The following is a 20,961-nucleotide window of genomic DNA, read 5'->3' on the forward strand; positions in this document are numbered from 1 at the left end:
TGATCTCCTTGAAGTGAACGACTGGTCCTCGAATTCCATGCGGAAGATTCTGGCAGGCCTGAAGAAGAGGGGGCGTAAGGGGGGGGGGTACTGTAACATACCTGGCGGCGTCCTTGCATGGTGGTCCATCTCCCACTGTGCAAGAGCGCGCACTTGATCTCCAGTCCAGAATGTCTCTCTGGCTTCCCTCCTTGCTGTCTGTTTGTCTGTTTTGGCTGCATAGGGCGACGCCCGCTGAACTTCCTGTTTCTTGTACCTGCTGCGGACACGCCCCTGTTGCACCTTCAGCCTATTGCTGTCCATCTTTGGGTATTTATACCACCTTCTTCCTCAAGATGGCGCCTGAGCATTGTGTCCTGTCAGTCGGCTTTTTGTCTCTGACATGCCAGGTCCTATCCTGTTTTCCTGCCTGTTTTCCAGTTCTGTGTCTGAACTGTGGTCTGTTCTTGTGAACACGCTTCTTGCCTGTTCTTTCGCCTTCTAGGGGCCGTATTCCTAGATCTGCCTGTCTGTGCCTTGCGGTATCTGTTCCCGTCTGAACAGAGTCCTGTTTGTGTCTCTGCCTTGCGGTATCTGTTCCCGTCTGAACAGAGTCCTGTTTGTGTCCCTGCCTTGCGGTATCTGTTCCTGTCTGAACTGAGTCCTGTCTATTTCTCCTGTCTTGCAGTATCAGTTCCCGTGTCTGAACTGAGTCCTGTCTATGTCTCCTGCCTTGCGGTATCAGTTCCCGTGTCTGAACTGAGTCCTGTCTGTGTACTCTTGCCTGCTGCCTTTCCTGGAGGCTGTATTTCCAGGCCTGTCTGAACACGCTCCTAGCCTGTTCCTCCCGCCTTCTAGGGGCCAATTACCTAGATCCGTTCCTGTATCTTGTCTGTCCTGTCTGAACACGCTCCTTGCCTGTTCGTCCCGCCTCTCTGGGGGCCGTATTCCCAGACCCGCTCCTGTATCCCGCTGCAGTGTCTGTCTCTTCCGTACACTCAGTTCCAGTCTGAACTCTCTCCTATCCTTTACCTGTTTTGCCTCTATGTCCGTTCCTTTCCTTTTTCTGCAGAGTCTGTACTCGTACCTAACTCCTGCTTGTTGTCTCTGTACTCCCGTTTGTGAGTTTGTGGTCCACTTGCTACTTCACTGCAAATACCCTGTGGGTATCTGGCTCTGCCTTTCCCTTCCTGTCTGTTCCGTGTGAACAGAGCCCTGTCCGTCCTGCTCTGACTCCTTGCCCGCTGCTCCGGCAGTCCTGTCCTGCCCTGCTTCTGCCCGCTGCTCCGGCAGTCCTGTCCTGCCCTGCTTCTGCCCGCTGCTCCGGCAGTCCTGTCCTGCCCTGCTTCTGCCCGCTGCTCCGGCAGTCCTGTCCTGCCCTGCTTGTGCTCGCTGCTCCGGCAGCCCCGTCCTGCTCTGTTCTTGCCCACCGCTTCGGGCGTTCCCTCTCTGCTGTGGTTGTCTACCGCATCTGCGGTTCTGTGACCCAGTCTGTACTGGGTCTTAACCTTTCTGTGCTCCAGCCCGTCCTTTCGGCCAGTACCTCTCTGCCTGCATACTCGCCTGTATCCACCCATCTGCATACCTGCCGTGTTTGCTTACATCCACCAGTCTGTGCCAGCCTAACCTGCCTGTTCCAGTAATCCCAGTGTGGGTCAACCCCCGTGTCCGGAGTTTGACCTGGAGTAGCACCTGGTCCCTCTGCCCGGTTTCTCCCTGGTGCACTGGCGTCGTATGCCGTCGTGCCACCTTGGTCGGATCGGCCAGATACTTAGTCACGCCCCTCCAGGCACTCTCAGGTCCATGGTCCAGTGGAACCACAACACCCGCACACGCCAGTCAGTCCGGGCGTGTGCATAACACCCCTGAGGAAGCTACAACAAGTGTGGCGGTACGCGTGGGGTCCCTGGTCCTCATTTACATTTTTTGTCACTTTACCAGACTCCTTATTGGGCTCTTGGATTCTATTCTACCCTATGCTATATTTCAGATTCTGTATATATTCGGTCTATTAATCTGATGTTGATTTTGGCTCCAACTATAATTCACGGAGCATACATTATTTTGCTTTCTTTGGTTATATCTTTACATGATGGCATATTGAACATCACGTTTATTTTATGTATTATACTTGTTTCCACTTTACATACTTTCATATGTTGTGGCTGTTGAGGACAGGTGTTGGTCTTATTATAGCCTCACACCGTGTATCTTTTGGGGCCTTTGGCCTTTTTAATTGTTTTTAAAATTGTTTGTATATTTCTTTCTTTGTGTCATTTATTCATGTTAATAAAATAAAATATATTTATATCGTGATCCCTTAGCATATGCGTAAAATCATATTCAAGTTGCATCATATGGGGAGTATATAAAGTGTATATGGGAAGGGTATAAAGTGATACAACTCAAATCTGATTTTAGATGTTTTTTGTAATTCTATTTAAATTTACGCTTATTTTTATGGCAGTAAAATGTACACATATATTTTTTGTTTTTAGAATTGCGCTTAATATCATGAGCATTATTCATTCCTGTACATTTTTCTTTGATCAAGTAGCCATCATCTTTATTTCATTCTGTTCTTTGTTGGGCAATTTGATCATATATGCTTTGAAGGGGTTCACCCTCTTGGGTAGCCGCTTGGAACATGAAGCCTCCGGGTTTTTTTATGTCACAAATGGAAGTGTTTATTTCTACTACTGGTACAATACCAAAAACAAAACCATAAACACAAATCCCTAGCTTTGTCCCAGCAATAACTAAACAATATAGATCCTGGCTATTCAGACACCGCTGAGCTAGCCCTGGCTTGGTCACACAAAACAGCTATTGTCCATATCAGCCAGTGATACTTGCAGTTTGGTGCACATGGCCTATGCAGTCTCTTTTCAGGGACATTCTGATTTGTCTCTCTCCAGCTCCAACACAATCCACTCTGCATAGCTTCCTCCACATGTCTGTTAACAGTGAACACATGGCCTGGCTATAGTAATAGCTATCCAGGTGCACCTAATCAGGACCTGTAGTGCTAAGATTTAACCGCTAGCCTGAGTTTCCTACAACTGTTACACATGAGTTTTTATATGATTCAGAACAACATTGTGATTACATGAATGGTTTACAAATCCACCTATTGATATACTTAACCCGCCTCCTCTATGTTGCTCCTCTTGAGAGAAGTGCCTATGCAATAGCGCACGATTACTGAGATCATGTGACCTTTATAATGTGATCTCTGTATTTTCTGCAAAGGGCAGGTACTGGCGTTCTTCCTTTACTTCTTGTCTCAGAGCTCTGTTATCATATGAACTTTGTAAGTTCAACTTAACACATTTTAAAGATATGATTACGTTCATATGTATTTGGATAATTTTGATTGACACAGTTAACCCCTTTCACCCCCAGCTTGTTTTCACCTTCCTGATCAGGCCAATTTTTTAAATTCTGACCAGTGTCACTTTATGAGGTTATAACTCTGGAACGCTGCAATGGATCCCAGTGATTCTGAGAATGCTTTTTCGTGACACGTACTTCATGATGGTGGCAAATTTTGGTTGATATGATTTGTGTTTATTAATGAAAATATTGAACAATTTTTAAAAATGTGAAAATGCTCAAACTTTGAATTTTTATGCTCTTAAACCAGATAGTTAGACCACACAGTATAGTTAAGAAATAATATTTACCACATGTCTACTTCACATCAACATCATTTTTTTCTGTAAGGAAGTTAGAAAGGTTAAAAGTTTATCAACAATTTTTAGAGACCACATCCCAGTTGAAGTGACTTTGAGGGGCTTATGGGACAGTAAATATCCAAAAGTGACACCATTTTAAAAACTACACCCCTCAAAGTGCTCAAAACTACATTCAAGAAGTTTATTAATCATTTAGGGGCTTCACCGGAATTAAAGCAATGTGGACAGAAAAAATGTAAATCTTACTTTTTCCCACAAAAATATTGCTTCAGACCAAAATTTTTCATTTTCAAAAGGGTAACAAAAGAAAATGGACCATTGGACCATACAATTTGTTGTGTAGGTTCTCCTGAGTACACACATACCACCAGTGTCTACTGTTTGGGCACATGACAGGGCTCAGAAAGGAAGGAGCACAATTTGACTTTTGGAGCACAAAAATGGCTCGAATGGAGCGCGGATGCCATGTCACATTTGAAGTGCCCCTGACATGTCAAAACTGCAAAAAAAAAACACAATTGACCATATTTTGGAACCTACACTTCTTGAGGAACTCATCTAGCTGTGTAGTAAGTATTTTTAACCCTCAGACGATTTGCAGAATTGTATAACACTGGGGTGAGTCAATGTTAAATTACCAAATTTTCCACTAAAATGTTGCTTTGGCCCAAAGTTTTCAATTTTCAAAAGGGCTAATAGGAGAAAATAGGCCATACAATTTGTTATGCAATCTCTCCTGAGTACGCCAATACTCCATATGTGGTCTAAAAATACTTTTGACACAGAGTGCAAAGCTCAGAAGGGAAGGAGCGCCATATTGGAGTTCAGATTTTGCTGGACTGGTTTGAGGGTGCCGTGTCACATTGGCAGAGCCCCTGCGGTGCTAGAACAGCAGAACCCCTTCATAACTGGCCCCATTTTACATACCACACTTGTCAATGAATTCATCTAGGGGTGCAGTGAGCATATTGACAGGATTTTATACCATTGGGTGGTATAGAATAATTACATTTTTACCACTAAAATATTGTTTTAGCCCCAAGTTTTTAATTTTTATGAAGGCTAATAGGAGAAAATGGACCCATAATTTGTTGTGCAATTTCTTCTGAGTGCGCCAATATGCTACATGTAATTGGGAACTACTTTTCAGGCACAGTGAAAAGCTCAGAAGGGAAGGAGCACCATATTGTAGTGCCGATTTTTCTGTTATGGTTTGCGGGTGCCATGACCCACTGGAAGAGCCCCTGAGGTGCCCGAACAGCAGAACCCCCCCAAATATTAGACACCATTTTACATACTAATGGGTAAAAATGTCACCAAAATTAGCCACATAATTTCTGATGAACGTTGCAATACCCCATACATGGCTGTACATTACTGCGTAACCACATGGCGAGACTTGGGAAGGACGGAGAGCTATTTGACTCTCGGAGAATAAATTATCATAGAATAGTTTGAGGACTCTATATACAGAGCCTCTAAGTGGCAGAAGAGGAGAATCTCCCCTCAAGTGACCCCATTTTGGAAATTACACCCCTCTTGGAATTTATCTACAGGTGTAGTGACAATTTTGACTCTATGGGTGTTTCCAGAAAAAAGCTGAAGTGGATGTTTCTGAGTGAAAATTGCCATTGTAGCGCCCGTGCATTGTGCCGACAGAGTCATGTGAGGTTCTATTGCTGGATGAGTTGACGTCTTTATTGGTACCATATTGGAGACATTTTTTGATTGTTTTCTATTTTGATTTTTGGGAGGCAGAATGAACAAAAAGCAGCAATTCAGGATTAGCTTTTTGTTAGTTTTTTTTATACTGTTCCGTGTGTGGTAAAAGTGATAACTACTTTATTCTTCGGGTCAGTACGATTGCAGCGATACCACATTTATATGATTTGCCGCTTTTACACAATGAAAACTATTTTATAGAAAAAATAATTGTTTTGCATCGCTATATTCCGAGAGTGATAACTTTTTTTTCCCCCGCTGATGGAACTCATGGCGTGTTTTTTGCAGGACAAGATGATGTTTTCAGAGATACCATTTTTATTTCCAATCAACTTTTTGATTACGTTTTATTCCACTTTTTGTTCAGCAGTATGATGAAAAAGCAAAGTTTTTTGCCACTCTTTTTTTTACAGTGTCCACTGAAAGGGTTAACTAGTGGGACAGTTTTATAGGTCAGGTTGTTACGAACTCGTCGATATCTATATATGAACTTCTATGTTTATTTTTGTTTTTACATTAATATATGTATTTATTGGTATAACATTTTTTATTGTTTTTTATTTATTTTGTGATTTTTTTTTTAAAATAACTCTAATTTTTTACTTAAAGTCCCTCTGTGTGTCACTATTTTTTCATCTTTAAGGCCCTTAGTGGCCCTTAGTCGCTAGCCAAGCAGTGGAGTACTTCTATGCATATGATAGAGCATTATGTGAGCACTTGGAACCCTCAGGTACTTCACAAATTGATTCGTAAAAATGAAAAAGTGGAAAAAAAAATACTTTTTCATTTTTACGAATCAATTTGTGAAGCTCCTAGGGGTTCCATGTTCTCACTATGCATCTAGATAGGTGCCTTGGGGGTCTAGTTTCCAAAATGGGGTCACTTGTGGGGGGTTTCCACTGTTTAGGCACATCAGGGGCTCTCCAAACGCAACATGGCGTCCGCTAATTATTCAAGCAAATTTTATAATCAAAAAGTCAAATGGCGCTCCTTCCCTTCCGAGCCCTGCCGTGCGCCCAAACAGTGGTTTTTCCCCACATATGGGGTATCTGCATGCCCAGGGGAAATTGCACAACAAATTTTGGGGTCAATTTTTTCCTGTTACCCCTGCGAAAATAAAAAAAATTGGGTCTAAAGTAACATTTTTGTAAAAAAAGTTAAATGTTCATTTTTTTCTTCCACATTCCAAAAATTCCTGTGAAGCACCTGAAGGGTTAATAAAGTTCTTGAATGTGGTTTTGAGCACCTTGAGGGGTGCAGTTTTTAGAATGGTGTCACTTTTGGGTATTTTCTGTCATAAAGACCTCTCAAAGTGACTTTAAATGTGATGTGGTCCCTAAAAAAAATGGTTTTGTAAATTTTGTTGGAAAAATGAGAAATCGCTGGTCAACTTTTAACCCTTATAGCCTCCTAACAAAAAAAAATTTTGGTTCCAAAATTGTGCTGATGTAAAGTAGACATGTGGGAAATGTTATTTATTAACTCTTTTGTGTGACATATCTCTCTGATTTAAGGGCATAAAAATTCAAATTTTGAAAATTGCTAAATTTTCAAAATTTTCGCCAAATTTCTGTTTTTTTCACAAATAAACACAAGTGATATCGAAGAAATTTTACCACAGTCATGAAGTACAATATGTCCCGAAAAAACAATTTCAGAATCAGGGGGATCCGTTGAAGCGCTCCAGAGTAATTACCTCATAAAGTGACAGTGGTCAGAATTGTAAAAATTGGCCTGGTCATTAACGTGCAAACCACCCTTGGGGGTAAAGGGGTCAATAACACCAGCCCTGATGGTCTGATTCATGAAAGCAATTTTGCCAGAATTATATCACAAATTGCTCTGAAAAGTTTCACATTTTTTGCGTCACTTGGAGTTGTGCTAAAATTTGCCAACTTTTGGCGTTTTCATGCCAGTTTCTCCCAGCTCCACACAAATGAGCAGTGTTAGGGTGTGGCATTTTTTACCTCAGAAATCTTACTCTGGTCAGGGACTGGAGTAATATTTCTGGCGTGGTGGGCAGTGTTGCACCCCACACGACAGATGTTCTAAATTCATGAATTTTCATGCACTTATCTATGAATCAGGAGCTTCTGACTTCTACGTGCCTCATCAAGACCGGCTAGAAAATCACCAGTCTTGTTGAATTGGTACCTATATATTTAATGTTTATTAATTGATTCCTGCACTTGTTTTATATGGGATATTTTTTATTGTGCTTTAGGGTTAAACCAAGTATTTTTCAGAGGGTATTGTGTGGTGTACAATGTGATTGTATCTTTCATGATGCCTTCAATCAAAACAAATCAACAATCCGAGATATTGATATCCTTACATTTGCTTGTAGACATTACAGAATATTGTCCATCCTTAGGTTGTTCTTAAAAATCAATCACATTATGTATATGAGTTTACATATTTTCTTAGTTTAGTTGGCATTTGGGAGGCCTTTGCACCAATTTCTAGTTCTCCATGATTTCAGTTTCAGAAATTTTTTATTAAACTTGTAAGGGATGGGGGGTACAGAAAGCAAGAAGGAGGGGAAGGGTGGGGGAAGGAAAAGTAAAAGGGAAATAATAGTACAGTTAAATATTAATGTCACTTTTCTGGTGGGGTGCCCATTCTTATGCACCTGTCAAATTTTGTTTGAATGCAGATTGCACATTTTCTGTTAGTACAATAAACCTCATTTCAAGGCAGAAACATTACTGTGTCCAACAGTTATTACATATATCAAACTGAAATAGCTGTTGCAAAAACACCAATTTTTATAAAACATTAAGCTTAAGATTAATAGGGGTGCCCAAACTTTTTCATATAACTGTATTTGCCAAAAATATGTAAAACATTGAACAATAAATGGAATTTCAATATGCTTCTACATTATATTTGAAAAGAGACAGATTGATGGAAAAACTGTTATATTGCCCAATCATTGATTATATATCCCACGGAACAATTTGAAGTATTATGGTGAAATATTCGGAGAGTTAGTTGCTGGATCACACTGGTGTTCTATCCAGGGCGTCCAGATACTAAGTTCTCCATGATTTTAAAATTACAATTGTTATCCTCCAACAATTTAAAAGGGTGTGATGAATAAACTTTTTTTTCCAAATAGCTTAGAAAGGGTTAAAAAATAAATCACATTATTGAGTCTTAAGCTCATGTTCCAAGATTGCCTGGTCCCTGCCAATTAGATTTTGATGCAGACTTGCAACCGTATGCAATGCAAAAAATGAAATCCACTATGAAAATCTGAACCATAAATTGACATGCTGCAGATTTAAAGTCTAAACCTAAAGCACTTTTAAAGCTAAAATAAAGGACAGAACTTTTACATCATGACCTTGTGAAATTGTACTGTTTGATTTACGTTATACTAGTTCCTGAAATCCTTTTATTAGATTAATTTGAGGAAGTTGTACCTCCATACAGTGCAGAAAAAAAGCAGTATGAAAACGCTCAGTAAGCTGCTGTTCACAGATCTTTTGTTATTACTTAGAATTTATATTCTTTTGTGTATAGTTATTAAGCAGTATGAAAACGCTCAGTAAGCTGCTGTTCACAGATCTTTTATTACTTAGAATTTATATTCTTATGTGTATAGTTATTATTACAGTTAATGTATCATTCTTCTCTATGGCTAATTTAGCTTACAGGGAGGCAGTGGTGGTGGAGCTGGGTCACAGAAGGCAGGATCGCCACTGCAGGAAGCCAGCAGCGGCAGGAGTAAGGTTGATGCCGCGGGCCCTGGGCTGGGAGGAGGCAGTGTCCTGGCGGTGGGCTTCATGAAAATGTTGGTGGTGCAGGCAAGAGCGGAGTCCCTGCACTACACATTCCTCTCCCAGCGGTGGGCTTCAGGAAAATGGCTGCCGGAGGTGGTGCATGTGCAAATTCAGATCTCAGCTCGTCATTGAGCGGTGACCCTGCCTTCTGTGACCCTGCTCCACCGTTGCCCCCCCGCTGGTAAGCTACATTCGAACTATAGGACGCACCCCCATGTACGTCCCAAAATGGGGAAAAAAGTGCGTCTTATAATCTACAAAATATGGTATATAACAAAAGTCCATGCTGACAAATTCCTTTTAACTGCTTGCTGTAAAATAACCTGTATTTACACAGGAGGTTAAGAAAGTAATCCATAATATGGAAATTTTAACGGAAATTTTACAAACATGTAAAATTGAAATATCAGAAATTTACCGCTCTTTGCAATAAGCTTATTTTTTATAATGGTCTGAAAGATAACATTTGGTATTTTGTTTTTGCAGGCAGCTATGGCGAAAAACGTGTTTGACATGGCTGACCCGGTAAGTATTACCTCTCGTGATCCTGATTCTTAGTTCTATTTGCCATAAACCACATTGTAAGATATACAAATCTATATGTTGGTTGACATCAGACATATTGTGGCAGTTGGAGCACCAGCGTTGTATTCAGCAGCAGTTTGCTTGTCTGTGCACCGCCTGTTCATCAGAACGATTACTAACATCCTCCTCTGATATGTTTCTTCGGTGAGTAGGTTACCTCCGCACATTTCCCTTTGGATGTCTTTCCTCGGTTCGCACCAAAGTTAGCATACACTGCGGCAAGAGACAGATCCAGAAATTTGAAATACTGGCCCCGGCCTCATTGGAAGTTAATCAGATTGTTCTATTTTCCTGTTATATTGTAGTATTCCTCTGAAACTGATACAGTAACTTGTTCATTAGATTTTATGCTGCACCCTGGGGGTCACACATGTCTAATTTCCCTACAGGACAGATTGAATCGTGAAAGAACAGATGTCACTAATAAAGTAGCCATTGGGTGTATATAACCATTCTGAATAGTTTTGAAGTGAAAATGGAAACAAGTGGGCTGATTCTGTTATTATACATCGTATTAGCTTCCATTTCCTGCATACGCCTAAAGCAAGTGTGGTTCAGAGAGTCACCGCTAAACACTTTACATTTGTTTAAGAAGAGTAGCATTGTCCTGAGTTTTTGTGTATGTTTGCTGAATAGACTAGAAAGCGATGAGTAATTCATTTCAATCAGAGGCAGCCATGAACAGGTCTGATCACATGGGCCTCCATCAACAGCCATTTTGAGAACAGGAGCGCTGTGCAGTCTTTGAGGAAGCCTGTATTACCAAGTACAGGAAGAGAACCTGTAATACTTGTGTGTTAGTGAGAGCTACAAAATCATGTCTCCAGTGTTAAAGTGGTCCACCTCTCAACCCATTAAATGTCTATGTTGTGCTATTACGCCATGGAGTTTGTCAGGTTGTTTGTAGCAGACTCAGGAGCTGGGCCTGCTCCACACAGGCCATTTTCAAAAATAAAATTGAGAAAGGGGGAATGCCCCCCAAAATGTCGCACAGGTCTGTTAGATGCTCATTCTACTTTCCACCTCCAACTTACATAACAAAACCCAGCCATCCCTTATAATGGAGGCCCCTCTGCTTCCATTTGCATCAGCTGCATCGGATCTGTTTTTGACATTACTTACATTTGACTGTTCCTAAAAACATAAGAGAAAACAGAATGCCAAAATGCAAGTGTGAACATAGCCTTACAAAGTGTCATATATTCCCCTTTTCCACAAATTTAGAAAGATTACACGTACAGCAGACAACTCATTTATGGTTATACATTGGATATAAAAAGTCTTCACACCCCTGTTAAAATGGAAACTTTTTGTCTCATAAAAAAATAATACCAAGAAGAATAATTTCAGAAAATTTTCCACCTTTGTCAGCCATAATCTGTTCAAATCAATTAACATATTTTGTATTCAACCCACAGATTTTCAATTGGATTCAGGTCTGGGCTCTGGCTGAGCCGATCCAAAACTGTGACCTTCTTCTGGTGAAGCAATTGTTTTGTTGATATGTAGATATGCTTAAGGTTGTTGTGCTAAATCGGTTTAATGCAAATCTGACAGATATTTGCATCTGTTCATAATTCCCTCCACCTTGACTAAAGCCTCACTAGTTCCAGCTGCTGAAAAACAGCTCCGAAGCATAATGCTCCCAACCACCATGCTTCGTTGTGGGTATAGTGTTCTTTTGGTGATGCTCAAAACATACCTTTTGGAATTATGGCCAAAAAGTTCAACCTTGGACTTATTAGACTATTACAGTTTTCCCACATTCTTTTCAAGACTTGATATAGCTTTTGGCAAAACATAGTTGGGCTTGGATGTTTGCTTGTAAGGAAAGGCTTCCGTCTTACCACCCTACCCCACAGACCAGACAAATGAAGAATACAGGAGAATATTGTCATATGCAGTACACAACCAGTACTAGAAATTTCTGCAGGTCTTTTAATATTATAAGTAGGAGAAAGACAGAGTTTATAGGTATATAAAAGTGAAAAATATTTATTAAGCATAAGTACAAAAGTTTTAATGTGTCATAAAAAACTGGACAATACAACCAAATGTCAGCCATAGTGCCTCGACAACCACATATTAAGGTATATTACAAGTGCAGTTTAGGCAAGAGAAAACTCCCCTAAAAAAAAAAAAGGTCATGACTCATGACCAATGTCCCAAACAACTTGAAAAAGCATTGACTAATGATTTCCATCAAATTGATATTTTTGATACTTTGAGAGTGGTTAGGGTTACCAAGGGTGGAAGTGTCAGTATCGGCTGGCAAAGAGGTGGAAATGAACAGGCCTGTTGTTTGGGACACTGGTCGTGACCTTGCTTTTTGAGGGGAGTTTTCTCTTGCCTAAACTGCACTTGTAATATACCTTAATATGTAGCTGTGGATGCATTATGGCTGTATTGTCCAGTTTTTTATGACACATTAAAACTTTTGCTTATGCTTAATCAATATTTTTCAATTTTATACCTATGAACTCTGTCTTTCTCCTGCTTATCATATTAATTTGGAGTAGATGTTTTTGGGTGTTTCACCGCACCATATCTAGTGCTGTGCGTCGCCATCACCCTAATATGCAATTGGCTTTTTGTTTACTCTTTTAATATTGCCTTAGGCCTCTTGGCAGAATCTCGGAACAATATTATTCTTGTCTTTTCATCAAATTTTGAGGGATATCCAGTTTTAGTTAATATCCCTGTTGTGCCAAATTTAAGCCACTTCTTGATGATCATCTTCACTTTGTCCCATGGTATTTATAATTCCTTGAAAAATGTTTATACCCTTCTCCTGACTGATAACTTTTAGCAGTGACTTCCCTTTGCTATGTTGTAAGCTGTTTATGGACCATGGCTTTTGCCGTAAAAGGCAAATGAGAAAATGTTAGGAAAATCCTACTAAACCTTATATGGCGTTAATCAGAATCATTATAAATGATGGCAGCTCTGTACTGACTACTATTTAACATGAGTTTAAATGCGATGGCTAATTCTCAACACAACACATCCCAATTATAAGAGGGTGTTCACACGCAACCACATTAGTTTGTTATTTTAATTTCCCCATTCAAAATGATTTCAGTTTGTTTCTCAGAGGATTTGTACAGATTATGGGTGACATTAAACGTGGAAAAAGTTTTGAAATGATTCTTCTTGATATCATTTTTTTTACATGACAAAAACCTGGCATTTTAACAGGGGTGAGTAAACTTTTCATATCCACTGTAGATATGTTTCCGATTTAGTAAAAGTGAGATGTTAATTATTAGTCATGTGAGTTTCATTAATGTATTATTTCCACAAACTAAACATACTGGCGATGAATATCATTCAAGCAGAAGCAATAACATTGCATTCTTATGGCTGCTGAGCTAGTTAATAATTGGTTAAAGTGCGCAGCTTTACACCTGAGCCTGGAAAATGAATATAGAACTTGTATAAAATTACTGTCTACTAAATATTCTTTTTATTTTACAGATGCTAGATACCTACTTCACAACATCTTCTTCCTATTTATACGATGAGCAAATCATACCTCATGATACTCCACACAGGAATGGTAAGCTAAGTCCGGCTCTAAGATGTTAGTTCATAGTATCAGTTGTATATTGCTGCATTGGGATCCCCTACATCAAAGCGCAAGCAATCGTCCCAAATTCATTAGGAATAAATGAAGGCAATGGGTTAAAGCTGAGCATGCCCCTACATACTCAGTGTATTGCATATTCATTAACAAGTTATATGCCATTTAAAGAGAATCCGTTACCAGATTTTTGCTACCCTATTTGAGAGCAGCAAGATATAGGGGCCGAGGCTTTGATTCCAGTGATGTATCACTTATTTTACTGGGTGCAGCAGTTTTGATAAGATCACTGTTTCTCTGCTGAAGATCTAGCAGAGCTCAGAAAGCAGATTTGTGTATAACTCTGCCCACACCACTGACAGAAATATCAAAGGGAACACAGTAAGGTAAATATGATATAATGTAATAATTAGTGATGACCAAGTATGTTCTGTTAACCCTTTCGGCGAGCATGCTTGGGTGCTTCAGCGTGCTCAGCCGTTATGTTTGAGTCATGCCATGCACATGATTTGCGACTGTTTGACAGCTTTAATACATGTGAGGAATGCCTAGGAAACAGGCATTTCTCACATGTATTAAAACTGTCAATCATCGCAAATCATGTGCACGGCGGTGACTTAAACATAACGGCCGAGCACGCTGAAGATACTCGGAAAACACCCGAGCATGCTCGTAAATCGCGAGTAGCGAGCATGCTCGCTCATCACTAGTAATAATCACAAATAAAAGACACTGTACACATATAAATAAGGTCTTCTCCTACTGGGATGGCGCCTGCCATCCCAGCAGGAGAGGCTGGCGCTAAACAGGATAGAAGAGGCTGCAGCACTCTTCAAGCTCTGTTGCCCCTATAAACACCTGATTGCCAAAGGGTCCTGATAGTCGAACCTCCACAGATCATGTTATATATTATTAATGGCTTGTCCTACGGGTAAGTCATCGATATTCTGATCATAGAAACTTCTTTTAAGTTAAGGCATATCAGCATAACCAATAAACCATGTAGAAACATGTATCCATTGTAACAATCTTATTGTCATAAATTCAACACATATTCAACATATTATATAAATGGAGACAACAAAACCAACTTGTGCTGCTGTATTCAGTGCCGGTATTTAGAGCCAACTGTAGAATGTAAAGTCTGTTTAAAAAATAAAAAAAACTCATTTGAATTGTCCCCCAACAATAAGCTAACAACAGTTGAATCTACTAATGAGCACCCCAGCCATTAGCCATAATATGCTGAGGAATCCAACAGCAAAAGAGGGATGTCACAGAGAAGTTAGGTGTTATATGATGCTGGTTGAAAGGGACTGACCATGTAGTACAGTATATGAGCATGCTAGGTCCTCTACAATGAGAGACGTTTACTGTCGCTGCTGTTAAAGGGAATCTGTCAGCAGGTTTTTGCTATTTAATCTGAGGACAGCATGATGCAGGGGCAAAGTCACAGATTTCTGCGATGTGTAGCTTATTAGGTTGTGAGCTGTGGTTTCCATACAATGAATGTTTTATCACCAGGAGATTATCACTGCCCATATTGGTTCCTTCATGCCAAGTGGTTCAACCAACCTCCTCTGATAAGCAGCTCACTGTCAATAGACAATGTACACAGAAATATGTGGGGTGGGCTTGGTTACCTTTTTGAGCTCTACTATGTACTACTTCTAAAATTTCTGATTATATCACAACCACTGCACCCAGTAAGGTAAGTGATATATCGTGGGGATCAGGGTCTCTTTTCCTACATTATGCTGCTCTCAGATGAGGTAGCAAAACCTGCTGACAGATTCCCTTTAACGTTGGTTAAGAGATAAGGATCCTGAAAAGGGTCTCTCCTTTTATCAACATGACTTGTTGTTATTCACTATGATCATTATAGAGTATTTTACGTTTTGTAAAGACAGTTGAGTACATAAGAAACCATTTTTATTCAAATCGGAACAATTACAATTGTTACTAAAAATCACAATTACATGAGACAAATAATCGATGATGAACTGACCTTTCTAATAAATGTAGGAATATGCAGTTTAATGCAATTAGTGTTTAAACCAAGGCACTTGTGATTTTTCTAATTGTTTTTCTTTGTTTTCTTTAAGTTGATGGACCTTATCTCGAAGTTGTAGAACAACCTAAGCAGGTAAAGAAAGAACCATTATTCTGCCACTTTATTTGATATTTTTTTACGCTCTAGTGCTTAATTTACAGCTTGGTTATCTAGCACTTTATAGGTATAATGTATGACAGTTATCGTAGCATTCGATTGGGTTATCATACAAATATAACATATGGAGTTATCATGCTGGATGCTAAAAGTGTTTTGATCACTGACAAAATGTCCTTAATGCTTTAAAGAGGACTTTTCACTAAAATTTCCCACATTGAAATGGACACACGATGTAAAAGTGGCTGAAGTGCGAAAATTATTATTATTCTTTTTTTTTTTTTTTATTTCGCCTCACTGTTGCGTAGATATAAGCAATCAAATATTTGGCACCTAATGAGTTATTTTTAGTTAGGAGTTTTCCCACAAACAAAGTTCCTATTAATCAACATTTTAATCAATAGATCTTGGGATAAAAATAACTTCCACAACTGAATGTGTGAAAATAAATATTCCTGTACTAAGATAATCATGGACTGATTGTCACGCTGTGACTGTAGGAAAGCCGGGGCAGAGGGACCCTATACTGTCCCTTAATCTAGGGGAGTCCTAGTCTGTCCCTAACCCCAGGGTTACCCCTGAAGGTCTCGGACCTCTCTGTGCTCCTACAAAATCCTAAGCTGCACCCACCCTTCCCACAGGGAAGAAAGGGGCAGGAGTGAAAGGGTAAAGACAGGCTGGACAGGCATGGGGAAACCAAGGCACAATCAAATGGCAGACACACAGGATAAAATACAAAGGGGAAATGGGTGCACAGTAAAGAGGCAGAAATGCAACACGAAAAAACGCCAAAAGGGGGAGGATAGAGGAATTCACAACAAACCGCATGCAACAATCTCAAAATGACTAGGAGCGACTCTCCAGACCACTTTCTCCAATGAAGCCAGGAACAGAATGAAGATTCTATTGCTCACATGGGGGGAAGCCAGACATCGGTTTATATAATGGAAGGGTGTGGTTCCAATAAGCAGCACAGCCAATAGACAACGATAGAACTCTAAACCCTTTCCATGCCACAAGAAACCTGTTAACTCATGAATGGCCATGTAGATTTAAAGAGGACCTGTGCTCAGCTAATCGCTGTGATCTTCTAATATCAGATGTACCATAGGTCCCAGCAGAGTGCGGCACATTCATGACACTGGTCTAACAACATCTCCTGGGCAGGGGAGGAAGCAAAAGAGAGTATACAGACATTACAGCACGGGATCACAGCTGATTCTTTCTTTCAGATATAACATTGCTTAAAAGCAGACAGTGAAAGGTTTTGTCTCACAGAAAGAATCAGCTGTGATCCCCCGCTGTAATGTCTGTATACTCTTTTGCTTCCTCCCCTGCCCAGGAGATGTGGTATGATCAGACCATGTCCCTGTACGGTCAGACACAGCCATTACACAGTACACAGCAGGGGCACATTTATAAGATTATCTCAGCATGTTAATATTTTTTAACACATCCAATTGTGGAAATTATTTTTATTCCAATATCTATTAATTAAAATATATTTTGTTTGTGGGGCAACTGCTTTAAGTCCAAGTGGGCTTTATTAGATAGTTTTCACTTGGGGCTTGTACTTTTGCCTCCTTTATGTCACTGACCAATCATAAGCAGACAGCAACATAGAAGTGCAGAAGGATCTGCTTCTAGGTCCCAGGTGAAGCGCACACATAAAATGGTAAGACAACTTTTTGGTTAATATCAAGTGAAAAAGTTTGTGAATTTTTGGGCATTCTGTACATGGCCTAAGTTTCACACTTGTGTCATGATCTCTTTGTCTGTTGATATCTGTCCCTAGCACTCCGGCACACTGGCAGTCTAAAGAGGAACTACTAGTGATGCAACATGCATTACTAAAGCAGTCATTTTACATGTAGAGTATAAACAGGACAAAGATATTCTCTTTATTGTATTTTCATTTATACTTTCTTTGCAGAGAGGTTTCCGCTTTCGATATGTGTGTGAGGGACCTTCTCATGGTGGTCTTCCTGGAGCTTCTAGTGAGAAAAACAAAAAATCCTATCCACAAATTAAGGTTAGTTTTATATTAATAGACTTGAATTATTGATATCAAATGTATTGTACATAGTTATCTACTTCAGGTTAGTAAGGCTGGGCAGACAAAAACATATCCAGTAATTCCAACCTTTTGTTATGATTTTACTATGTTTATCCAGAAGAACATAAAAAAAGCCTAAAACTTTTGCCAGATTATATTGTTTCTGGCAATGTATGGCATTTAGAGTGTGATAGTAAAATTGACCACTACTGGACTAATGTGCCCAAGATAAAAAAAAAACAACTGCAAATCTCACGTGAGAATCATAGAATGTTAGAGTTGGAAGGGACCTCCAGGGTCATCTGGTCCAACCCCCTGCTCAATGCAGGATTCACTAAGCCATCTCAGATAGATGTCTGTCCAGACTCTGTTTGAAGACTTCCATTCCACTGTTGGTCTGCAGCCTTCACTGTTTTTTTAGATAGAACAGTTCTTCTATTAGAGGCTGTCGATAGGCTGGGAGATACAGCGCTGACATCTCTGGAACTATTGTTTATTTTATCTGGAGCACTTTAGCATTTAAGAAGGGGTTGTCCAGTAGTAGGCAACCCCTGTAAATTGAATGTATCATCAGAAAATGATCTATTTTTAAAATAGGGTTTTAAGTTAAAATAATTAAAAACAAAAATCATTTTTACATATCATTAGCTATATTTAAAAAACAACCACAAAAATATTTCATTTTCAAACCGGTCTCTACAACCTATACTAGAGACTTACACTTTCTAATATTTACAGCAGACTTTTCAGCAGCCTCATTATCATCACAGACAGGCTTACTATGAAAGATGACACCTCTATATACAGTAGATAACACAGGAACTACCATTCACAATAAATGATGTCACAGCTCATCTGCTCCCCTCTACCTTTACAATTACCTTTGCCCTATATGGGAGCATGCTCAGATTGGAAGTTCTGAAGGTTTGTGTACAAAAGATTGGATTTGAGTTAATATGTTCTTGCTAATGTCCATGTGCCCAACCAGAAGTGGGAGTCCAAAGTGGCCAGTCTGAAAATTTCAAGATATATATATTTATTTTACTATAGATTGTGATATGAAAAGTCAAAAAGCACATCAGCAAATCTTTTTAAAAAAATACACATGGTGTAAAAACATGATTTAAAATCTATTGTAAAACACCTAATGTATCATTTTCTCCTGGCAAAGTTAGCCAGCAAAGTATATGTCCCCTGCTCTTGAGATGAACACTGGCGGAATGGGCAGACAAGTATCATGTATCATGTAAGCACCCAGTTCCTATTGGGAACTACACTTTCCTGGGACACCCTGCTTTATCATATTTCATAGTCAAGTGCTGCCAATGGCAAAAAGCAGAGCTGCACTAGAATCACTTGAATGTCATGAAAATCTGCACATACAGTCATGGCCAAAAGTATTGAGAATGAGACAAATAGTAATTTTTCCAAAGTTTACTGCTTCATTTTTTGTAATGGCAATTTGCATATACTCCTGAATATCAAAGAGTGATCAGCTTAACAGCAATTACTGTACTTGCAAAGTCAATATTTGCCCAGAAAATGAACTTTAACCCCCAAAACACATTTCAACATCATTGCAGTCCTGCCTTAAAAGGAGCAGCTAACATCGTTTTAGTGATTGATCCATTAACACAGGTGTGGGTGTTGATGAGGACAGGGCTGGCGATCAGTCATGATTAAGTAAGAATGACATCACTGGACACTTTAAAAGGAGGCTGGTTCTTGGTATCATTGTTTCTCTTCAGTTAACCATGGTTATCTCTAAAGAAACACGTGCAGCCATCATTGCACTGCACAAAAATGGCCTAACAGGGAAGAGTATCGCAGCTACAAAGATTGCACCTCAATCAACAATCTATCGCATCATCAAGAACTTCAAGGAGAGAGCTTCCATTGTTGTCAAAAAGGCTCCAGGGCGCCCAAGAAAGACCAGCAAGCGCCAGGACCGTATCTTAAAACTGTTTCAGCTGCGGGATCGGACTACCAGCAGTGCCGAGCTTGCTCAGGAATGGCAGCAGGCTGGTGTGAGTGCTTCTGCACGCACTGTGAGGCGGAGACTCTTTGAGCAAGGGCTGGTTTCAAGGAGGGCAGCAAAGAAGCCACTTCTCTCCAGAAAAAACATCAGGGACTGATATTCTGCAAAAGGTACAGGGAGTGGACTGCTGAGGACTGGGGCAAAGTCATTTTCTCTGATGAATCCCCTTTTCAATTGTTTGGGACATCTGGAAAACAGCTTATTCGGAGAAGAAGAGGTGAGCGCTACCACCAGTCTTGTCTCATGCCAACTGTAAAGCATCCTGAAACCATTCATGTGTGGGGTTGCTTCTCAGCCAAGGGAATCGGCTCACTCACAGTCTTGCCTAAAAACACAGCCATGAATAAAGAATGGTACCAGAATGTCCTCCAAGAGCAACTTCTCCCAACCGTCCAAGAGCAGTTTGGCGCCCAGCAATGCCTTTTCCAGCATGATGGAGCACCTTGCCATAAAGCAAAGGTGATAACTAAATGGCTCATGGAACAAAACATAGAGATTTTGGGTCCATGGCCTGGAAACTCCCCAGATCTTAATCCCATTGAGAACTTGTGGTCAATCATCAAGAGACGGGTGGACAAACAAAAACCAACAAATTCTGGCAAAATGCAAGCATTGATTATGCAAGAATGGACTGCTATCAGTCAGGATTTGGTCCAAAAGTTGATTGAGAGCATGCCAGGGAGAATTACAGAGGTCTTGAAGAAGAAGGGGCAACACTGCAAATATTGACTTGCTGCATTAACTCATTCTAACTGTCAATATAACCTATTGGTACTCATAATATGATTGCAATTATATTTCTGTATGTGATATAAACATCAGACAAACACTAATAAAAACCAGAGGCCAGCAGATCATGTGAAAATATAATTTTGGTGTCATTCTCAAAACTTTTGGCCATGACTGTACTCAACCTGCAGAAAAAGAGCAGCTAGGAGAAAACAGTAGAACGCAGCCAGGTAATGTTGCATCAAAGCACCACTCCAGCGGTTATTTTTATTTCATCGCTGGAGTGGTGCCACTAATCTAAGTTCCCTGACTCAAGTCTTATACATACTAGCCGCTGTCTTCAGCTCTTCCCGACTCCGCTTTGGTACGCTTCCATCCTGTGACCGCATCCTTTGAGTGACTGGAATAACGGTTAAAACTCTCAATGGAAGTCTGTGACGAGGCTTTCATAGACTTAAAGTGGTATTCTCATCTCCAAGATTTTGAACCAATATGTAGAAGGTGTAATAATATCACCACATACCTTCAATTAGAAATGTAGTATAGTTTTTCTGATTCGCTTTGTCTCTTTCCTCATGTGCAGGCATTACAGGACTTTAGGTATCCATGGTTA

General features: G+C 40.0%; 1 protein-coding gene across 1 annotated transcript in view; it reads left to right on the forward strand.

The window, feature by feature from the left end:
- The window catches only part of NFKB1 (nuclear factor kappa B subunit 1), a 176,668-nt gene that overhangs the window by 78,273 nt on the left and 77,434 nt on the right, over positions 1-20,961 (forward strand). The window contains exons 2-5 of the mRNA XM_073639153.1: positions 9,674-9,712; positions 13,250-13,331; positions 15,461-15,501; positions 17,459-17,557. Of these exons, the coding sequence (XP_073495254.1) occupies positions 9,680-9,712; positions 13,250-13,331; positions 15,461-15,501; positions 17,459-17,557 (255 nt within the window). The 5' untranslated portion in view covers positions 9,674-9,679. The remainder of the gene's footprint in view (positions 1-9,673; positions 9,713-13,249; positions 13,332-15,460; positions 15,502-17,458; positions 17,558-20,961) is intronic.

The sequence above is a fragment of the Phyllobates terribilis genome, unplaced genomic scaffold (genome assembly GCF_046119375.1).
Source record: "Phyllobates terribilis strain yellow unplaced genomic scaffold, ASM4611937v1 Scaffold_1__5_contigs__length_1240528914, whole genome shotgun sequence".
Lineage (NCBI taxonomy): Eukaryota > Metazoa > Chordata > Amphibia > Anura > Dendrobatidae > Phyllobates > Phyllobates terribilis.